General features: G+C 38.8%; 1 protein-coding gene across 1 annotated transcript; it reads left to right on the top strand.

Annotated features, from left to right (window-relative positions):
• Positions 1–9,251: 9,251 nt before the first annotated feature.
• Positions 9,252–21,409, top strand: NDUFV2 (NADH:ubiquinone oxidoreductase core subunit V2; the record flags this gene model as incomplete). The annotated part of the gene is given in 9 exon segments (XM_083860321.1): positions 9,252–9,353; positions 9,356–9,433; positions 10,489–10,551; positions 16,211–16,273; positions 16,357–16,473; positions 18,048–18,216; positions 19,420–19,529; positions 20,263–20,339; positions 21,254–21,409. Coding segments are annotated over 9 exon segments (873 nt in total). The 3' UTR covers positions 21,348–21,409.
• Between the last annotated feature and the right edge of the window lie 1,036 nt (positions 21,410–22,445).

Here is a 22,445-nt window from a genome sequence, read left to right as displayed (position 1 = left end):
TTCTTTCTCTATTTTATTTAGAACAGAAGAAAAATCTACTTATCAATCAGACAGGACCAAATTCACCTCTGGTTTAACTAAGCCAGATTTAAGACCAAGACTGAATCACTATTTTCATTGCCAGAGGATTACACAGAGTGGGCATGGGCAAAGTGCAGGATACAATTCTATCTACATATATTGAATATCCAAAACCAGTAATGATACTTAGTATTCTATACCTGGATAAAAACACTTCAGTATTTACTTGCACAGGAGACCTGGTCTACTGGACTCACAGATATCCTATTCCTGTCCTCAGCTTCTGTGTGGTACCACATCCCCTGGCAGGAGTTTTTTCTCAGGTCCTGCAAAGACTGGTGAACTGGTGTTGGTACCAGAATTTGCTTTTTGCCAGCTTTGCAACTGAGCTCTGGGGACCACTGTAATGGAAAAGTTCTGAGAAGGTGAACCAGTCAATACTTCAAGAAGGCATCTGTTTATGCTCAGCTTTTAGGCAAACCTCCTGTTAGCAAACAAAAATCACACGATGTTTAAACATACAGACCTAAATATGAAGCCTTAGATCTACAATACTGTGACACTGCTGCTGCATTGTGTTTGCTGATGGTTACATCATTTGACAATTCTTAGCTTCCAAGGCACTGGTGGCTGAGTTTGACAGCTCTCCAACTTCTCCATGGGAAGCCAGAACTAAAGGGAACATAGTCTCCCTTCCCCAATCTCCCCTGTGTATCACTTCTGTTTACACAGCTTTCCTGTGGATCAAGACCAGTCTGGTCCAAAGGTTTGCTTCCTCTTTCCTGGGTCAGAGGCAGTCTGTTCTGTCTGCCAGACAGATTTTACACTCTTCTGTGTGCAGGTCCAGTTCAGCCTCTCCAGGTGGGTGTTTTGCAGACTGCATGCTGACCATCTGATTCAGGTCTTTGCAGTCTAGGTATGATTATCTCAGCTCTACTATTTTTGTGTAACTATGCCAAGCAAACAGGTATTACACGATATTTCACTTCCTAAGTCAAACAGTCTTATGATATGTCTGTGTACAAGGCAGGCAGGACGCCTCATGTTTCTGCTTTAACTCAAGCAGACTTGAAGCATATTTGGGTACAACACAAACAAAATATATTTCTCAAAAAGGTCTTCTCACTGCAAAGTTATCCCTACTGAGTCTTGCTTCCTGACATTCTGGAGGTAAACTAGGCCATCCTGCAACTGAGTGCAGCATGACTTTCCTTTTTTTTTTTGTCAAATCACCTTTTACTCAGCATGGAGCTACTCACTGACTCATCTGAGAACACCCTCTAGTCCTCCTCTACCTGAGCCAATGTAAGCTGCCTTCTCCTATCAGCCAAAAGCTAAATGTGCATGTAAACATTGGGTTTCTATAAAAAGAAATGGATTATTCATATGCTTAAATGTTAAGATGATGATTGTGCTCTTCTGACTTACAACTTGGTAGCAGTAATGATTACTTGTTTAATGAGGGCTGGATACAAATACTAGAGGGAATTTATAATCTCCTGTTCTTCAACTGTGAACCACAGCAGATGGTTTCAGTCTATGCAGATTAAGAGCACAGTAACACATTTTGTATTTCCATAATAAATAAGAATAACTTAGCACCAATTACAATTAGATTGTGCAAAATAGGAAAGACAGCATTCCAAGCAGTGAACACCTACTGATTTGAGCAGATTTTGAGATAATAAATATTACATTTGGCAGTTTAGAATCATCCACACCACAATTGGAGGAGAAACTGTGAGAGAGAAGAATGCATCTGCCAAAACTGGGATTTGGTTGTCCTTTCCTTTACATCACTCTTCCACTCAAGTCTTTACCATAATTTCCAATATAGCTTTTTTATTACAATTACTTTGGTCACTGGAACAGTTCCTCTGAATAAAGCCTCTCTTAGATCCTATGTTGTCTCCAGAAGGTTAAATCAAAGCATTAAACAGGAGAGGACAGATGGGGAAGTGCAAGATAATGACACATGAGTACCCATCAGTGTGTCTGCTATCAGTTCCAGCAGTCTTAAGTGTTGTCATCAGAGCAAAGAACTTTAACAAGGAATTTAAATGTTGTATTAGATATTCATACACATAGGAAATTTCTTCCTGGTGGGCAGCACAGGGCAAACATGAAACAATTGAGCAATCCATATTGTAATAGAGTTTCCACAGAACCCCCCTCAACCAGACCTGCACAAGGGCCTGCCCAGGAAATGCCACACACTTGGTTTTTGTTCATGAACTCACCATTCTGCAGCCCAGGTGGCTGAATTGATGCCAAACACGAGCTGGCAATTCAAAGCCAGGTGATGCCTTGTCACTGCACAAGGACAGTGCCCTAGATGGAGAGAGCATTCCTTCTATGACAGCACCTGCAGTGGAGACAGGTATTTCTGTTGAGTTAGTGCCAAGGTAGGCCCTTGCTTACTTTTGAGAAGTGATTGACAGTTAGCAAGTGTAGTGCAGATTTGAACCACAGATTTAGTCAGGAAGGGTTCAGGATGCAAAATGATCCCTGGTGTCTTTGCTGGTCCCATAGTTCGTGATGTCACCCAGTTTCTGACACAAGATAGCTGTTGTACAATTGCAACAAAATAATTACAAGGGTTAAATAGAAGAAACTGTTCCAAATGCAGCTTGTCTTGAAAGCAAAACCAATCCCTTGGAGAATAAAGGAAAGTCAGAACTTCCCTGTATTTTGTGGCCAAATTTAGGGAAAGAGTGTTTGCAGCAATATTCTGAATGGCTGTGAATGGGGAAAGATTGAAATCACTGGGACATTTGTTCGGGAGAGAGAAAGGAATGTGAGAGTGACAGAAATATGTAATAGACTTAGAAGTCAGCAAAGCACAAGGGCAGAAGGTGCATTAAAGTGGGAATTTTTTTATGAAACCCTAGATAGGAATTGTATCCTGAGAGGCATAAAGAGAAAGGATGATAAAGCACTAAACAGGAAAGGCAGGTGAGTTCAAGGGCCCTATTTTAAGATGGGATGGGTTAAATCATGCCTGGATCTGTGAAGAAGACAACCCAAAGAAGAGTGACTAGAAGGGCTGACAGTGATTAAAGGCAGTGCAATGAGTGGGCAACAGAAACTAAAAGAGAAGATGAAATAAGGTTCTTAGGAACACGGTCAGAAGAGGAAGACAAATGAGAAATTTGAAATCTCACTGTCTATCATGGCAGGAATAGCAAGATGAATAAGGACATATATAGTTTTGGGTCTGGAACTCTCCTCTGTCTCTTATCATGCTCTGCAGTGTGAGCATGTATCACTGTGTCAACTTTCACGAGAAAGCCAGGCCCAGGCTCTGGCAGTCACGCTGTTGGCACCCGGGCTGGGTGCTGGGGCCCAGAAAGGTGTGAGTGTGTAGGGGACACAGCTGTGGGAGGCTTTCAAGTTGCAAGCAGGATCTGTTCACCAGGATGCTCCTGTCAGCTTGGCAGCTATTTGTTTCACCACAGGTATCAGAAGTGTGGAACAGCTGGATCCTAATAAATCACTAAGATATCAAATCAGCAAGTCTGTTCCCAACACACTTAATTACTCTCCAGGCTTTGAATATAAGACAAACTTAATTCCTGTGTTTGTAATTATTATCCATAGAGCTGTGAAGGTAGCTCTGAGTAGGAATGCATATTTTGGTTTACATTAGTAAAACAGATTCCTTCCCTGAGGACCCACTTTGATGCAAGAGAAAGGCAGATCTGACCCACTGATAGCGAAAGCTATGCCAACAGAAGCATAAAGTCCTGCCAGGACCATCCAAGGTGAACAGATCAAAGAACAAACGAAAAACAGCTTCTGGTCATCTAGGATGGTGTCTATGTAATCACTCAGGAGAAAAAGAAAAAGTTACTGAAATACAGTATAATTATTATAATGGACAGAATAGTAGACAAGGAGGGCAGAAGCTTACTGTGCCCTAGGATATCTGACAGAATGAGCAGCATTCATTTTTAGATAAGATATTAATGCATTAGAAAGTCAGTGCCCTAAAAGTCTTACTAGGCAAAGTAAAAACAGCCCTTTAAACTGCATAATATTATCAACTGCATAATAACAATTTGACCAGAAGTCAAATTAACCTCTGGTATAATTTTGCTGCCTTTAGGGGCAAAATGAAGATGTTGTCTCCTTTCATGCACACATTCATTGTGTTGCATTTTTGTTACTATTTTTTTTGTAAACTCAACCCCAAGAGGTGTAATGCATTTTAATTTCTCTTTAAGTAGGTCACTGGTTTTCCTTTTCTGCACTGCCTTCTTTCTAAAACAACTTGTAATCTAAACTTTTATTTATTCTTTTTTAAATGGGGAGAAGATGGGGAAGGGGGGAGCAGGGAAAAAGCTCCACAGAAATTTCAAATCTATTTTGGCAATTCTACTGTATTTGATTTTAACCTCACCCACTCAATACCCACCAGGCTGTTCTCAAGTTCTTGTTTTTCCATCTGCTAGTCCTTCACAGAGAAGGATTTGGGGAAGAAGGCATCCCAGAAAGATTAATCTGCATACTGCAGAAAAGAGGAGACTTGTTCTTAAAGACCATGACAAAGCAATGCAACTTGTTCTTAAAGCTGTCACCATTCTGGTCATGCAGGGTTTTTGTAAAAAGACAGTGTGTTTCTGACCATCAGGAGCTTAAAAGAAAACTGCATAAAACTCCATCTTATTATGGTCTTCCTGCCCTTGTCTCCACTGAAAATTACAGTTAACTCTTCTCCCACCTCCCAGAAGATTTTCAGAACTTGGTGATACAATAGCACAAAATGTCAAAACAATAATTTAGCCAGCATGGGGTGGGGAGATCACTCAGTGAGGGATTGACAAGAATTAGAGTACATTCAGGGAGTAGCTGTCTACAGGAGGGTTCATCCCTGATTGCTTGCCTGAAAGGTGGAGAGAGATTGCCTCAGTAAATCCTGAGCGTGGGATGCTGCAGGCTGCAACATCACTGGTTGCATTAGGTCAGTACCCTAAAGCCCAGATTACAAATCCAGGGCCATGCCACAGGGACTACTGTGTTACTTGGAGCTTGTGAAAGCAACATTCAGAGTCCTATCTCTGCCAACACAAGATGTGAGGTTCACAGGCACTGTGGGAGGAAGATATAAATAATAAATGAGCTAAATAATGACAGCTAGCTGTACCTAATTATAGTTCTAGTTGCCCTTTTGAATAAAGAAAGTTCAAAGCTGCTGCAAAAAGAGGCTGATCCCTTTTCTGAATGGTGTTTGAACTTCACAGATTATTAACATGAAAAAGTGGTGAGGAGATGCCAATAGAAGCCACACCAGCCTGTCATAACCTTGTTGAAGAGAGAAGCAGTGTCTCTAACACCAGTTTATTTACACATCAAAACATTATTCAGCTTAGATTTATATTTAGCCTGAATACAGAAGCAATGGAAGAATTAAAATTAAATTGTGTACATTATTTGGAAGATGTTCTTCCTTACAGCTTTTGCTACCTGACTTGGGAGACTAATTTAGGAAAGTATCTCTGCAGCCTCTGTACATAGGGAGCACAAGGGTCAGTTAACTCCTGAAAGAGTGCAAGTCTCTGGCCTGAGCATTTAAGTGTCTAATGCTAAATATATGAATGTATTTACCTCCTCATCCCTCTGTATTCATTGAGAAGAATTTGTTCCTAGTGCCCTTCCTATGCTGCAAAACAGGGATTATGGACACTTGATCACCCTGAACTGATTTTCTCTCAGATTAGGATAAAAACATGGCCCACAGAATAGGATGCCCAGAGAATTAATGGGCTTGTGTTCTTTTCCAGCTCTTGGTGACTTCTTGTGGTTTACTGGGGGTCAGTACACATCTTCCTCACATTTTTCTATCTGTAAAATATATGCAATAATTCCTAATCACATTTTAAAAGAAATGTTCATCTTTGGGCAACACAGTTTTAATTACATACTATGATTAGTTTATTCCCAGCACAAGTAACTATCCAAGTTATCATTACATATTTCTAAATAATTTGAGTAGTAGATTAAATTAGGATTCTTTTTAAACTTTAAGTGCATTTACACTTTCATCTGTAATATGAAATGTACATTCACATAAAAGTTAAATTTAAACTGCTACAGCATATTGAAACAACTGCATTTGTAGGAAGCCCAAATACAATCAAAGAACTTATAAAAGTGTACAATGCCTTTGGGCAAATAGTTAACAAAAGTAATTGTAGGTTGGTTTTATTCCATGTTCCATGTGCCTTCTCATTTTCTTTTCAGTCTCTGTCCTCTTGTAGTTATTTCTCTAATGAAAAATGTTTTGTGGAAGCGGTTCCGTGTACCATCTCTACACTACCCACAGAGTCATCTTTTGTTGGAGGAGTTCTTCTGTGATGCTAATGAATACCCATTCTAATTTTTACAGTTCTTGAGTGAGTGTGTTAAACAAGCAGGCACTTCATTGCCTGCTTTATCTCTACTTTGCTTAGAGAAATGGGTCTCAGGTCATATTTTACACTAATTTTGCTCTTAGTACATACCTTTTTTTTAATCAATTTAAGCTAATCTATCAAAAGGAAAACACTTTTTCATCTGAAACACTCCTGATTATAGAGGTAGGTCAGTTTTCTGTACAGGGCTGCAACATGAAGATTGCAACTGAGAATTCTTTATTTTCCAACATTTTATGGTCTTAATTATTTAATATGATCTCTTGTGTTTGTCCCCTGTGTTTTTACACTTCCTAAAGTCAATCTCTGTACTAGTTAAATATGAACATACTAATATATTTAAAAAAAAAAAATTGAAAGACCAGAGAAATCTTAATAGCCTTTATTTTTTTCTCTTTTACATAGTGACAGCAGACTGAAGGTGTTTTAATGGGATAAAAAGCCTCTGATACCATTTGATAGATTTTAGGTTCTCTTCAGATGATTTGCTTTCAAAAGAATCTCTCCAAATGGCTTGCCAACATTCACAGTCCCCACACTGCAAATTGCATACTATTTATACTAATTAATGTTAGAGCATGTATTTGTGGATGCCCCATCCCTGGAGGACTTCCAGGCCAGGTTGGATGAGGCTCTGAGCAACCTGGCCTAGGGAAAGGTGTTTCTGCTCATTGAAGGAGGGTTAGAACTTGATGATTTTTAAGGTCCCTTCTAACTGTGCTGTGATTGTACCATTCTAAAATAATAAAAATCTAACATTTTCATGTATGATTGGTTAATATTACTTGTGGCTGAAAGTACTACTTTTGAATGTCAGAAAATATATAGTGAATGCGTGTACATGTGCACATGAGTAATGCATTAAAGATTAATGAAAGTTGATTTATTTATTATTGTATTTCAAAACGAAGAGTAATGTAACAGCCATTAAATATCCCTACTATTATTTCCATTTAAGTCAACAGCTTGAAAACAATTATTTGGCATAATGCATACTAATAAAGAAATCCAATGACAGAAAATAATTATTTGATTGCAAGTAGAAAAATGAGGTTTATGATCAAGTAAACAGTGAAAACAGATCAATGAAAATATCAAATACTGGTAGTGGTTCTTAAATTACAAATGCTTATAGTATCTGTCAGCATTGAGGAAATGATGAATAAGCAGCTGAAACACAACCACTGACTACAGTGAACCCAAATGTAAAGCACAGTAATCGAATCAGAGCAGTACCACATCCTGCCTGATCATCTGTGCAAATGAAAAGTATCCTGTTATAACAGAATTATATATTACATTTTTAATATATATATGTAAAATATATATAATATGTATAATATTGCTATAACAGTAACAGCTCCCAAGTATATCTGTGCACATATATACATATCCTTATAGGGATACATACATACATTTACCTGAAAGAGTAATAAGTATACTAAAATGTCCTAATATGTGCAATATTTTGTGCTTTGGGTTTTCTCTAGAGCTATCTGTTGAGATGTACCGTGGCACTCTTTACAGGAAAACTTTTCCAGGTGCACCTACATAGGCACCTGGCCTTTTGTCCCAACAAGTGCCCTGATGGATCATTTCATCAGTACAAATTCATACCATAATTATGAAATCTTTTTAATAAAACTCAGTTTGTTGTAGCGTAGTTAATCCTGCCTTTTTGAAAGTTTATACAAAATAAAAGAGGGTCTCTCAACCTAAGTAAGCAGACAAAAAGCTAAGTTAATGGTTTGGATGAAGGAAAACATTGTAAAGAAAGCTGAATTTTTGTTCTACTGTGTATTTACTAGAAGCAATTGTTACTCAAGAGCGTCAACTAGCAAACCATCAGAATTTTTGTAAAAATAAAATATGCATTGATAGATTTATAGTGTGAAATTAATGAAATTAATAAGGCTGCCCCACTGAAAGCCAGGGTAGGTGAGAGGGTGGGGACTGCAGGGGAGATTCCTCCTCGGAGAGAAGGAGGATATGGTAAGAGATGTTGGAACATCAAGTGATGCTTTGCCAATCTGGAATGCTGACTACTCATTAGAATAAAAGACTTCCTTCTTAGCTGCTATTCGAAAAATGTGAATTTATTTGACAGTGGAAAAGGTCCATTTGCACTCCTCATCATCAAGGCTCTGCACAAGGACATGTTCCCAAGAACCAGCTGTACCTAAGGAAGAGCCTGTCACATCTAACCCAGAGGAACTGCGGATGCCCCATCCCGGCAGTGTTCCGGCCCGGGCTGGACGGGGCTGGGAGCAGATCCAGCGGGAGGGGTCCCTGCCCATGGCGGGGGCTGGAACCGGGTGATGTTGAAGTTCCCTTCCAACCCAAACCATTCTGTGACCTTCGGTTCCAGCATTTGTACCGTATTAAGTGGATTACGGTGTCATAAGAGAACGCTTATCAGAGGCCAATCAATGTTTATGTTTTTCCTGAAGGAGGACACAACATGGGCGCAAGCATCCCAAACATTAAAACCCCAAACAAGAAGTGGGCAGGGAAGGTGGGAAACACAGGGCTCAAAAAAGCTTCACTCGCTCCTTGCGATTTTCAGCTCTTGTTTCCGAAGGAATCTGTTTTTTCCACGCTGGTGTGTACCACGAGAGGCTGCAATTCCCGGGGTCCCCTCAGGCAGCAATTGCCGGGGCCCCTCAGGCAGCAATTCCCGGGGCCCCTCAGGCAGCAATTCCCGGGGTCCCCTCAGGCAGCAATTCCCGGCTCCCCCTCAGGCAGCAATTCCCGGGCCCCCTCAGGGACAGCCTCATTCCCGGACCGGGCAGGCGCGGGGCGGGCGCGTCCCGGCGCATGCGCGCTGCGCGTCTCCTTGGCGGAGCGGGGAGGAGGGCGATCCCAGGCCTCAAGGAGAGGGCTGGGGACGAGGAGCCGCAGCAGGAGCAGCAGGAGCAGCAGGAGCCGGGATCGGCGCTCCCGCCGCCAAGGCCGCCATGCTCCTGTGCGCTGCCCTGCGCGCCGCGGCCGCACGCTCGGTAAGGGCTCCCTGCCCCGCCGCCCGGAGCGGGAGAGGCCGCGGCAGAGCGGGGAGGCCGCGGCGGGGCGCGGGGAGGGGCGGCCCGGGGGAAGGGAAGGTCGGTGCCTGGAATCCCAGTCTGTGGACCACGGACCCACAGTCCCGGCGCTTCTGCAAAGACGGCTTGATCAGCTCGGTCCTTCTAGCAGCGGATCAGGCAGTGGCACCTGCAGTGCCGTGCCACAGGATGGTCGCAGCCTGTCCCTGCCCCATGACCTGCCCCATCCCTGGGAGCTGGATGGGACTCTGAGCAGCCTGGGCTAGTGGAAGGTGTCCCCGCCCATGGCAGCGGATTGGAACTACATGATCTTTAGGTCCCTTCCCCCCCAAAAAACATTCTGTGATTCTATTTTAAGAAATCTCAAAATTGCTCAAGAATTATGTATAAAAATAAACGTAATTTAATATAAAATTAATTTTTAATAGAATAAATACTTGCGGTAGGTAAAATTATCATGTCTTACTAATACCGGCCAGAATCTAGAAACCTTGATCTGTTCTGGAATGTCAGGGAGTACAGAGAATAATCGAACAGAACTCGCATAGGGGTCTGTGTTCTGTTCATTCTTCCGGTTTGTGTTTACATTTGCCCCTTATGCCAGTTCTCAGCGTTTGGTTCGGTAACAGCTGAAGAAGCATGTAAAAGCTCACTGCAGAAGAACGTCAGTAGTAGTGGTGGTTTCTGCAAACTTTACAGCATATAGGATATAAAGTCACAAATCTAGAAATTCTTCCTGAAATATTGGAGGGGAATTTGTGTTCAAGGCACTTAAATTAAGCAGTAGCAGAGTTAAATCCTTTAATTTCTACATTGTTAGAACTGGTCAAGGCAGAAGTTGAGAAATTTGCTCTCCTAATAGTAAAGAAGAGTCCTTAATAACTTCTTGTTGACTTATTTTAAATTATTAGTGATGATAGTAGAATTAATGGCTTACAGTTAGAATGGAAATCAGACTGCTGCTGAGAGCAGCCCCTGGCAGTGTTTGCATTATTAACACTGTATTTTGCTTGTAGGCAAGACAGATCCGATACCTTCATGGAACAGCAGAGCGCAACGCCACTGGAGCCCTGTTTGTGGTAAATAATCTGCTTTACTCTAAGGGGAATGGGCCACAAGAGTTTGGCATGTCCTTTTCCAAATCTGCCTAAAATCTTCTGATGGGCAGAACTTTGCTGTAGAAACCCACTGGCATTTACAAATAAGAGGATTTTTTTTCTGTAGAACCTTCTACTAGAATTGTCATGGAGTATCAAAAGGTTTTATTTTAGTTTTTGGCTCTTGTGTTTCTTGTCTTATGTAGTGAAAATGCTCCATAATTTGTATGCGATTGCAGATGAGACTTCGCTTAAACTTTATTTCATTATAAATCAGTTCTTGTTTCCTTTATTTATTTTAGTTGAATTTGTAATTGGATCTCATTAAACTTTCTGCAAATCCAGTTTTCTTGCTTTCTGAAATTTGCTGCAGAATCACCTGTGGGCTCAGGTCCTAGCTGAGTTGAAAAGTACAATTCTTGTGCATGTTCTGTGTGATACAGCAGGTTGTACAATGACTCATAATTGAGGCCATTAGGGACTGTCATAAAAGGCATAAACAGTAGTAGTGACTGCAAAAAGTTAAAAGCCCTTGAATTTAAGTCCTGTGTAAAGCAGCTGTGTTGTCTGTCTACCTCTGAAGAGAACCTGAAGCATCTCAAGAGAGTGTGTATTTTGTCCCATTCTGCTCCATTCAGAGCTTTAGCTGGTCTGCAGTTTAACAGCTGAATAATTTGGCATTTTCCCAACACTTGGTAAAAATCAGCCCTTTACTAAAGAGTTGACCACTGTTACAAACAGGTGCTCGGGATTTTTGGACACGTTGTTGTTGTTTTCCTTTCCTTTCTGCAGCTGTCTCTACAGCTTTAATCATTAAATGAAGTTAATAGGATCTCAGTATATGCTTTGTGTAGTTTTCCAGAAATCTGAGCAGGAATTGGTGATTTACAGGGTGAGAGCTGGTGTTCAAGGAATAGAGGAAATGCTGTAGTCTGGCAATTTAGGAAACTTCAAGAGTAGTTGGAGGTTGGTGAAGACAGGCAAAAGATGTCTTTGGCACCCTAATGGCTGTTGATGTCTGACATATGAAGGTAGACAGCTTTGTAAATTCAAGATTTATGTAATCGTTTAAATTATGTGCTGCAGGGAGGAGCATGATAACAGAGAAAGACAAGTAGAAAAGCTGAGTGCTTTGCAGATATTTATTTAATAGCATCATTGATGCTTATTCCACAGCAGAATTTTTGCTAGAGGGGCATAAGAACTTGGTTCTGTGGGAGTTTGGTTTTTTCTTGTTGGTTTTTTTTTTTTTTTTTTCTCAGTTGTTGTTTTTTAATAAGGTAATATTTGTTTTTCTCTGAAGTAAAAGGTAATGTGAAGACAATTGGATGTCACTGTACGTGTGTTTGTTTGCCCTAACTAAATTCCAGATGTTACTTTAAATGGCAAATTTCAAGGGAAACTTGTCCTGCTGGTTTGACATGAAGGCATTATTTTAATCAACACCAGGTGTTCACATACAGTCAGAAAATTGGACTTCCTCTGGATTTCTGTAAATGGAAAAAACAATTGTAAAAGTCTTTTTTTTTTTTTTTTTTTTTTTTTTTTTTTTTTAATTACAAGCAGAAGAGGTGTCAAGTTTGTTTAAAAACTGCTTGTGCAGGATTAATGGGAGTAACTCAAACCTGTTGTGGTGGTCCTCTTAGTCTGTCAGTTTGCACACAAATGTCTCAGGTTTGTTTTATGAAGCTTATTGCTGCTGCTTCTTGCACTTTTCATGTATAAAATCTGTTTGTGAGGAAGTAAATGCATGCAGTGTATCTGTGTTGTAACAGCAGAGGACGGGCTAGCAAGGGAGCTGGTTGTCATAAAAGCTGGTATTAAAAGACATTTGCATGCCTGTGCTTCCCTTTGCAAACATGTTACATGTTAGTAGAAAGACACAGAAATAAAATAACTTCTGCTGAAATGCCTTTGTATTCTGAAACACCCAGAAAGAGCCTTTCTCTCAGTCATAAAATTCAACTAAGTGCCATCACAGGCACATCACACTTCCAGTGAGAGCATATCCAGTACAAAATTAGGTAAATTGTTTGCCCATAAGAATGTAAGAGCGATGCTCCAAATCTCCTAAGTTCTGATGGCTAGGGAAGGCCTGATTCCAGAGACATTTATTATGATTACCTTTCTTCATTGAAACATGCATTCTCTATACTTGACTTTTACCTGATTTTAGTCTTCTTAACAGCTAAAACTTAGCTCTTATACTTTATTGTTTTCAATACATGGACTGAGTTTCCTTAACACATGAACAGCCCTGATGTGGACTTTGTCACAGGGCTGCACAGGGGCTGCAGCACAAAAGGTTGAAGAATTGCTGTATTCAAGTTTTAGTTACATGTGAAGTTGGTCAGTGAGACTTGGGTTTGAGAGAACTTCCACCATCCTTACAGTAAGAGGGGGTATATCTTGAGTTCTGTCGGAGTAGTGAAGGTAGGGTACTTTCCTTTTAGAGGAGGAGTAATACATGTTTTTTCAGTGCTGAATTGATATGGATTCTAAACAGGTTGCCCTAAACATTGCCCCTGCAGACCAGTTCTCTCGTTTTGTTTTACAGTGCTTTGGACTGGTGCTTACCATAGGGCATAGGTCAAGTTTCAGGCCAACTTTTTTGCAGTACACATGAAAACTAAAATACTCTAATTATTCTGTTGTAATTCTTCAGTGCTGTTTAATAATTTTCTGTGTCAAGAAAGACAGGTGATTAGATCACTGGGAAAAAAACTCGTAATAATAAATGGCCCAGGTCAGTGTAGCAAAAAGAATATGATGTGACTATTCAGCAGCCTTAGTGGCTTCCATGGGAGTGCACTGGCATCTGTGGCTTGGGTAGCCTTTGCAGTGAAGGTGTTCCTACTTAAATAGATTCTGCAATAGAAATGTGATACGTTCAATGTATGAATGGAATAAAAACTTCACGTAAGATTTGGGGAAATTGAGGACCCTGGGAAGAGACTTGGAAAAAGACTTCCATGCAGGGAGAGTGAAAAGAGAACAGAGCCAGGCTCAATTCAGTGGTGCCAGGTGACAAGCCCAGAGGTAATGGGCTCAGAGAACATCAGGAAACACTTTTTCCCTATGAGGGTTACAGAGCACTGGCACAAGTTGCCCAGAGAGGTTGTGGAGTCTCCATTATTGGATATATTCGGAAGAAGCCATCTGGACACTATCCTGGGCAAGCAGCTCTGGGGGTACCTGCTTGAGCAGGGGAGTTTGACCCAGATGACTTCTAGAAGTTCCTTCCAACTTCAACCACTCTGTAATTTAACACAGTACTCTTTCCAATACAGTGTCCTTATTTCTGATCTTTCTCTCTAGAACCTGTATCCGAAAAAAACATAGAAATGCACCTGTGTAATTTATGGGCACGTCAGTGCATGCAAGTGTCAGATAAACGGCACATTGTCAGACAAATGTAAGACTAGAGACCATAAAAATTCCTAACTGCTCAGGAGTCCTAGAACAGTGTAAGCTCTTGATGAAAACTATCAAACTCTCCATGGCCCAGAATTAGATGGACCCCTTTTGGGAAAACGGAAAACATAAAAGGTGGCATGACTTTTATGTCATGTTTTGCTCACCTCTGCTGTAGCCTTTACAATATATCATGAAACCTTGCTACAGCTGTATCTTACAATATAAAGTCTTTATTATTCCTCTTCACATGTAGGGCATTTAAGGATATGAGTTTAGAGATGATACACTTGAAAGAATACCTGCTCCAGACAAAGAGGGAGATTTTAATAAATCAAATACATTTATTTGCAAAAGAAATTGTGACAAAGTACAATTGCTAACTATCAAATTGCTACGGAAGGCAAAATAATAGCAAAATAGGACTAGGCATGCACATTTGAGAAGGAAAAGCTAAGTTATGGAAATACTTATCATGAATTGTGGAATTGATCTGTGCAGCTAAGACATGGAAAGGTCTGTAAGGGAAAAAATTAATAAAAGCTGTATAGTATTTCCAATCTGTCTTTCCCCCATCAGCCTCTTTTTGAGAGCTTCAATTAGAATTGATAGGAAACACTCACCAAGAAGAAATATGAGTCATCAAATCCTTTATCTGGAAGAGTCAGTCTAAAATAATGGGAATTATGCTCTTTTATGTTATTTTTTTAAACTACACAGTAAGCAAGAAATTAATGCTTAATAAAATATTAGCATGTTCAAAGGGCATCAGTCATCTTTCTGTAATTCCTGTTCTTATAGGAAAGTAATCCTTGGTGAAGTATTATCAATGGTAGTTTTATACTGGGCTTGAAACTGTGGTGAGGGCACAATGTTTTCAAACTGAGGGTGGCAGTCATATTGTTTGCTTTGGGATATAGACAGGGTAAGCAAAGGCAATGCCTGGACAGACCAATAGATGTAATGGAAGTATTTGCCCTTGCAATATTTCCATATTAAAATTTCTAAATCCAAGAACAGCTGTGGACCACACACGTTCTAAGTTCTTCACTGATGATACATACTGCACTTCAATATGCAAGTGTCTTGGCAATGTTAAGGTTTTTCATTAAATGCTGCTTAGTGAGAAGTGTAGTGTGGCAACTGCAAAGTCACCCTCGGTTACTGGAGGAAATGATGCAAATGGAAGTCAGTGGGGGGGCTTCTTTGTTCTAAATACACTTCTAAAGCTTTTACTATTGGCTAGTTGGAGATTACTTTTAGCATCAAGCCTCAAGTATAGCTTGGATTTTCCAACAAACTTTCCATTTAATTTGAAACTTTCTCAATTTGAAAATGGTATGAAGTTTGGAATTAAACTTAACTATAGGTATTTAAAGGAAACCCAAATGAGCTGCTTAGAGACAGCTAAAAATTTTGTGCAGGAACATTTTCTGGTGGAAAAGCATTTTAATCAGAACTAAGATTTTATTACAGGAAAATGTTACTTTTTTCAAGATCTCCAAATTTGTATTTTCTGAATATAGAAGAACTAATTAAAATTTGATGTCTCCCTAGAAGACCACCTTAAAAATAACTTGTTAAAATACCTTATTTTGGAAATACTAATTCAAAATCCAGCTTCTCACATTTTGATTCATAATTGTATATAAAATGTTGAAATCCATTACAAATCAAAACAATACATTAAAATGGATTAATAATGTGCTTGAATGTGCAAATTCTTCTGTGTTTTAATTCTACATGAAAATTCTTGATGAATTGTGAAGTTTTTTTATAATTAATGTTTCATGGTAAAGAGAAAAATTAACTGTTGCTTTAGTCTCTTATTTATTAAGGTATTAACCAGAGCATTCTTGCTCTGCCTATTGTAAATTTGAACATAATTGTCAAACTGTATTAACAGTGTTAAAAATCTGTATTTTGATAACACCACCATACATTTCCTCAATATTTCATGTATTACTCGGTAAATATTTTTTTAATAGGAAATAATGGGAATAGGTAATGATTTTTAAGAGTGATGCAGTAAGTATCAATATTTTTGATAACTTTCCCAAATATATTTAATCACCTTAGTACTATGAAATTTTTATGTGGAATATGTAGTTTTTATTCAAGCAGCTCAACTGTAACTGTGTAACAAGAAGGTATTTTACAACGGTAAATATGTCCTGAATAATCTCCTAACAACCCATTTTTACACGTTTTTCTTCTTTTCTTGAAGCACAGAGATAGTCCTGAAAACAATCCAGATACTCCATTTGAGTTCACACCTGAAAACCTAAAGGTATGCAGACAAAAAAGAGTTCAATACACAGACTTTGCCTTTAGAGCAGTATTGATTTGTTTTCCTTCTTTCCCTTTAACAAGCGAATAGAAGCGATCATAAAAAACTACCCAGAGGGACACAAGTCTGCAGCTGTCATGGCAGTTCTGGATTTGGCCCAAAGACAGCACGGATGGCTGCCCATATCAGCCATGAACAAGGTATTTAGTAGTTAATTATCTTTCAAGCATAATTTTATTGTTTTCTTTCAATATCTTACTAGAATATTAACATTAATTAATGAAAGCTTACTAACGTGGGAATTTACATGTGGCACGGAATTGTGAGAATTGCCTACGAGACTACATTTTTAAAAATAATAGGGAAAATTAATGCAGAAAACTCAGGGCTCTGTGTACATAATATTAGCCCATTGGTAGAAACCACAGACAGAACAAAATCAACAATTAAATAAAACCTATTCAGATAGACTTTTCTCCCAGAATGATCCTAGAATTAGGAACAGAAACTTGATTTTGTTTACTGCTGAATGTGGGTAAAGACAAAAAATGTAATGTCAATGGAGTTTCCTTCCTCCCAGATTAATGGCATTTCACACATTGCCTGGATTATACTTAATCTCTAAGTCTGTAAGGACTCTGCAAAGCAGTGTTACTGTAGTAGATGTCCAGAGTGTTGGGTAACACCTCACAGTAAGTGCCCAGAAGGCCTGTCAGGTTAATTATTAAAATTGTTTCAAAATAACCAGGCAAACAAGTACACTGCTCCAAAGTGAGAGGCTGCACGACAGTAACCAAATATGAAGAAAAAAAAAGAAATCTGGTTTATATTCATATGAATAAACCTGTTGTACTCTGTGTTACCATCTGGCATATCATCAATTTTAAAGTGTAAAGTTTTAAATTCAGTTAAAGGTGAGGATTGTGAGCATGAGAGAAATGACTGAAGGAGGTAAATGAGCATTTAAAGAAAGGCAACTCATGTCAGCTGCAATTTCTACAGCATAACATAAAGCCTCAAAGCTTCATTAATGCTGGCAGTGTATTTTTGTTTATTTAAGTTTCAGGTTGATACAATGTTTAAAACGATCTTAAGGCTTTTAAGTGAACAAATATTTTCCATGATTTGTTACTTGCCTGCTAGAGAAGCTGGAAGGTAAAACAGTTACTCTATTGAAACCAGAGCCAGTTCTCAATTTGAACAGTTTGCCAAGGTTCCAGGTTAATGAGGTCAGGGATACTTGCACTAGAACTGGCTCCATGGAGACCATGCTTCACTCCCTGCTTACTAGCTGTGACAGGAATCTGCAGATGTAGCCCTGGTGTGCCACAGAACCTGAGGGAGACCTGCTCTGTATGAATTAGATAAGCACACTACCCGCTTACAAGTATTCCTTACCAAAAGGCTTCCATGGATTACTGTGGGCAGGCTTGTACAGGTTTGTTCATTCACACAGCACAAGTGCAGTGTGAGCTGGAGCTGACTCCTCACATCTTCTTGTGTCTGACAAGAGCTGCTGGAGGGGAGCTGACTGGAGCTCCTTGCTGGGCTGACCCATGGCTTAGGGGAGTTTGTGCTGGAGCAGGGTGATGCCAGTCAGAGAACTGGGTGTCCAGGCTTAGCACTTGGAATACATTTGTGCTGTGATCCCCAGCCCTGCCCTCTTACTTACCTGTTACTGCAAACAGGACAGGTGACTTGAGTGAAGAGGTTTGCTAAATGCCTTTACTGCTGCCCTCTGAGGATTCAGTATAGCATGTTTTTCCCATCACAGGTTGCTGAAGTTTTAGACATGCCTCCCATGAGAGTCTATGAAGTAGCAACTTTCTACACCATGTACAATCGCAAACCTGTTGGGAAATACCACATTCAGGTCTGCACCACCACGCCGTGCATGCTGCGAGACTCTGACAGCATTTTAGAAGCCATTAAGAAGAAACTTGGTACGACACAAATTTGCAGTACACTTCTTGTAATTTTTTTTACCTTTGTTTAATGATACTGAAGTAAAATTCTTCATATAGTAGAAGAAAAAAATGGCCTTGTTCAGCATCATAAGGTTTACTGAGCCCACCTCTTTAGCTTGTCAAGGTCCCTCTGGATGATAACACCATTTTAACATGATCGATGGGTTCTCCATGGAAAAAGTCAATTAAGAAAGGTGCAACATGGGATGTAAGGAGTACTCAGGGGTTTTCTGTGTGGGCTGGGGTTTTTTTCTCCTTTTTGGGTGGTTATAGGGGAGAAGAGAGGGTAAGATCAGCAACTGACAACTCTTCCCCTTCTATGAAAATCTGTATTAACTTTTTCTAAGAACTAGTGATAAGAGCTGCAGAACAGCTGCCTGTTATCTCTCATTTCATATACTCTGTCTGAAAAAGGCATATTTAGATGAAATGTCTTGTTACTGCATAGATAGCTTAATTTCAACTGAAACTCTCAGTTTGAGAAATCAAAGCAGTAAGGATGATTCTGTAATTTTTACTGAGACAGGCCTTAAAACTTCTATTATTTCCAACCCTTCTACTAGTAAATGGAGGAAAACTGCTTTTCAGCATTCTTCCTCCCATGGAATATTTTGTAGAGATCAGACTCTGAGATGTTACTTGGACTAACTTGCCTCTGGGGAAGGTCTGTATCTCTAGGAGTAGAACGATAACATGCCATGGACACTAAATGTGTACAGTTCAGTAAATCGTTCTTTCTGTATGAACTTGCAAGCTGTTTATGAATTTGTAGCTAACAATGCTTGGATGTTGGTTAATTTGGGAATACTCAACACTGTGTATTAATGCATTCCCTATCAGCACATAAAAGCTATGTGTCCCTATTTTTCTATTTTACTGTATTGATACTAAAAATGTTCTTGAGTAGATCTGTTGTGTTTCTTAGAATTGTCATTTCATGGTTATTTTTCAGTGAATCATACCTGTAAACAAGGTCTTAAAAATGTATCTGAAAATTGACTTAATGGTTTATTAGAAACTTCTGTTTAATTGAAACATTTTTGACTTTTCAGGGGATTTAATTTTGGCAATGCTTTTAAGGCCAAAATACAAGTAATGCAATATCCACGGAGTACTTAGATTCATGTTTATTACTCTTGTTAATAACCATTACTGAGCCTAATTAATTTATTGGTTTAGGTATTAAAGTTGGGGAAACAACACCTGATAAACTCTTCACGCTGATAGAAGTGGAATGTTTAGGTGCTTGTGTAAATGCACCCATGGTACAAATAAACGACAATTACTATGTAAGTACTACATTCCCTTTTAAAATTTAGATTAAGTTTCTTTGCTGGCTTACCTGTATTTTCCAGTTGTTCCAGATGGTGAAGTTGTGGTCAGTTTTGTAATTCCTATTGGCAGGAACAACTCATTGCCTACAGCATCTTTTAGTTTCTTGGCCTCTTGCTAGAACACTTCATTTGTATCAAGTGTATCAGTGTATTTTTCATTTCAGTTACTGTCTTGATTATACAAGGGGAATGATGCATTTTTGTGATTGTGGTCTGCCTGTAAATCTGGAATTTTTAAATAGGTATTTGATAACATTTTGAAAGCACTTTAAAGCAGTCTGTTGGAAAGTATGGACTAATTTAAGAAATGTTGTCTTGAACTGTACCCAAAATTTTTTTGTTGCAGCCGACACCATTCTGCAGTATGTGTCCTGGCTTGTGTGTGTCCTGGGTAGGCAGAGATCCAACTCCCTAATACCAGGAAGCTGAAAACACAAATCCTTGGCCTGCATCAACATTGTTTGTTTTAATATAATTTCTGTAACTACATGTGAAACAAAGTCTCAACACTAAAACAACAGTAGACTTTTCAGTTTTACTCATTCTTTAAGCCACTATGTGTGTTAACGGACGGGATCAAAATTACCTGCACTAGGGTCACACTGATCTGCTAAATCTGATGTGCTGCATTTAGCATAACTGATGACTCTCTCAGTTTTGTCAATGATTTGATTTCTTTTTTTAACAGGAAGATTTGACACCCAAAGATATTGAAAACATAATTGATGAGCTAAAGGCTGGCAAAGTTCCCAAACCAGGCCCAAGGTATGCTACATTCATAATAAACTAATATATAATTGCCTGTATTTATAAATTATATATATTATATTTCTCACCTGCATGAAGGGTGATTCTTCTGAGAAACTAAATTACTTTTCCAGTGATTTGAGTACACAGCCTACAGCTAAAAAGCATTCATTAATTTACTGAACAGAAGTGCATGCATTCAAAGCCAAAGCAAACTGGAAAGACCTGAGAATTTGCATGCTCTTGATGACTGACCAGAGTAGCATCAAATGTGAAGGAAGGCATGAATTCTGATTTGTCTTAGTACTTAACAGATGAATGATGTCACCTGTTGGAATTTTTGTCTATATTATTTAAACCAACAAATTCCTGTTGGCTGGCTGGTTGGTTTTTTTTTTTCTGATTTCTGACAAAAACCAAAGATTGTAAGTTAGTGAGAGGTTGTTATTGCTGAACTTTTCTATGTTATTTTCCACTGTAATTTGTTAGCCCACCTACATTTGTGTCAATTGGGAAATTAATCTGACTTGGGTGTTACTATTACTGTTGTTTCTATAAAGATGTTTGGAATACAAGAACAATAATCTTAAACAAGTTAGAGTTTAAAAAAAACACAGGGAAGCATCTATAACAAGACTCTGATTGATAAAATTTGATACTGCCTGGTCAACCTGTAAAGGAATATAAAAGAAAGGAAGTGGTCCTAGCTTGCATTTCAGTTATGAAAATATTTTCAATACTTGAATTTGGAACCCTTTCACCTTAACAGCTACATCACACTTTTTCTGAATGTCTGAATGGAAAGAACAACAACAAAAAAAAATAGCAGCTTCAGCCTTAAGTCAGTTTTGTGACTGTCTTCTATCCAATGAGTAAACAGAATCTGGATTTTTATCAATACCAGCAATGAATAAACTGCTTTCATTTTTCAGGAGTGGACGTTTTTCTTGTGAACCAGCTGGTGGCCTTACTTCCCTGACTGAACCACCCAAAGGACCAGGTTTTGGAGTTCGAGATGACCTCTAAGGATTTTTGTAATATAAGATGAACTGTCTGAAAAGAATAAAGTATCTTCACTCTCAGTAAAATTATGCACATTCTAATGTTTTGGTTTAAAAAAAAAAAGTGACTAGCAATTAGACTATCCAATTTCCTGTGGTTTTAACTACAGCACAGTTTAATCCTAATTCCAGATTATAAGAAAAGTGGTTCTGTAGACTCTGTGAAGTGACTCCCTGAAAGAGTTCCACTTATGGTCAACGAGAAATGAAGTTGCGTCTTTTGATCTGTCATTTAAAATTCTTTCAGCTTTTTCTAAAGTTCTTTGAAGAAGCAACAAAACTCACAAATCTGGCAAATGCACAAGCAACCAAACTGAGAGGAGATTATCTGGCAAAACTTCATCACGTTATTTTTATTGGCAATTTTTAAACAAACAAATACAAACAAGGTTATCTGAGCCGTGTTGTGTAAAAAATCTCATAGGTTCAGTTAGAATTGGTTCTTCTTAAGCTTAATTCTTCTTAGTATCATTCCATAATCAGGAAAAATGTAAAGCCCCAAAGAGCAGTAGTACTCTACCAAAAGAATTAATAGCAGCAAATACCAACTAACTTCCTGTGTAAATTTATTTAGTACAGACAAGGTAGGGAGTTGGGGGAAGACAGAATATCCCAGAAAGTTCAACATCTGCCTAAGGGTAACAATATCTGACACTGCAGCTTTGATTCACAGACCCTTCTTTGACCTTACTACTGTGCACCAGCTACTTTAAAGAACTAACCTGTGTGAAATTGAGGATTATCTTTCAATATAAAAAAGTTGAAGATTAAAAAAAAAACCAACTGACTGCATACTGACACTTAATACCAATGCTTATAAAACTGGGCAAATGCTTTAGCTATACAGACACACATTTCCATGTAAATTAGGAAATGTGGACACATCAGTCACCTGAGACCATATTGTGTCGGTCTCTTCTAAAATCTGCCATTGAACTTACCTTTGTATTACAATGGATGAGATAGATGAAACTTAAGTGTATCATTTATAATTTTATTCTAATTTAAATTTAGTTTGTTTTGACAGTCTGATTAATCCTACTTCATTGACTATTCTCCCTCT

This window comes from Zosterops lateralis, assembly GCF_965231275.1.
Source record: "Zosterops lateralis genome assembly, chromosome: 1".
Taxonomy (NCBI): domain Eukaryota; kingdom Metazoa; phylum Chordata; class Aves; order Passeriformes; family Zosteropidae; genus Zosterops; species Zosterops lateralis.
This window is presented reverse-complemented; position numbering and strand designations above follow the sequence as displayed.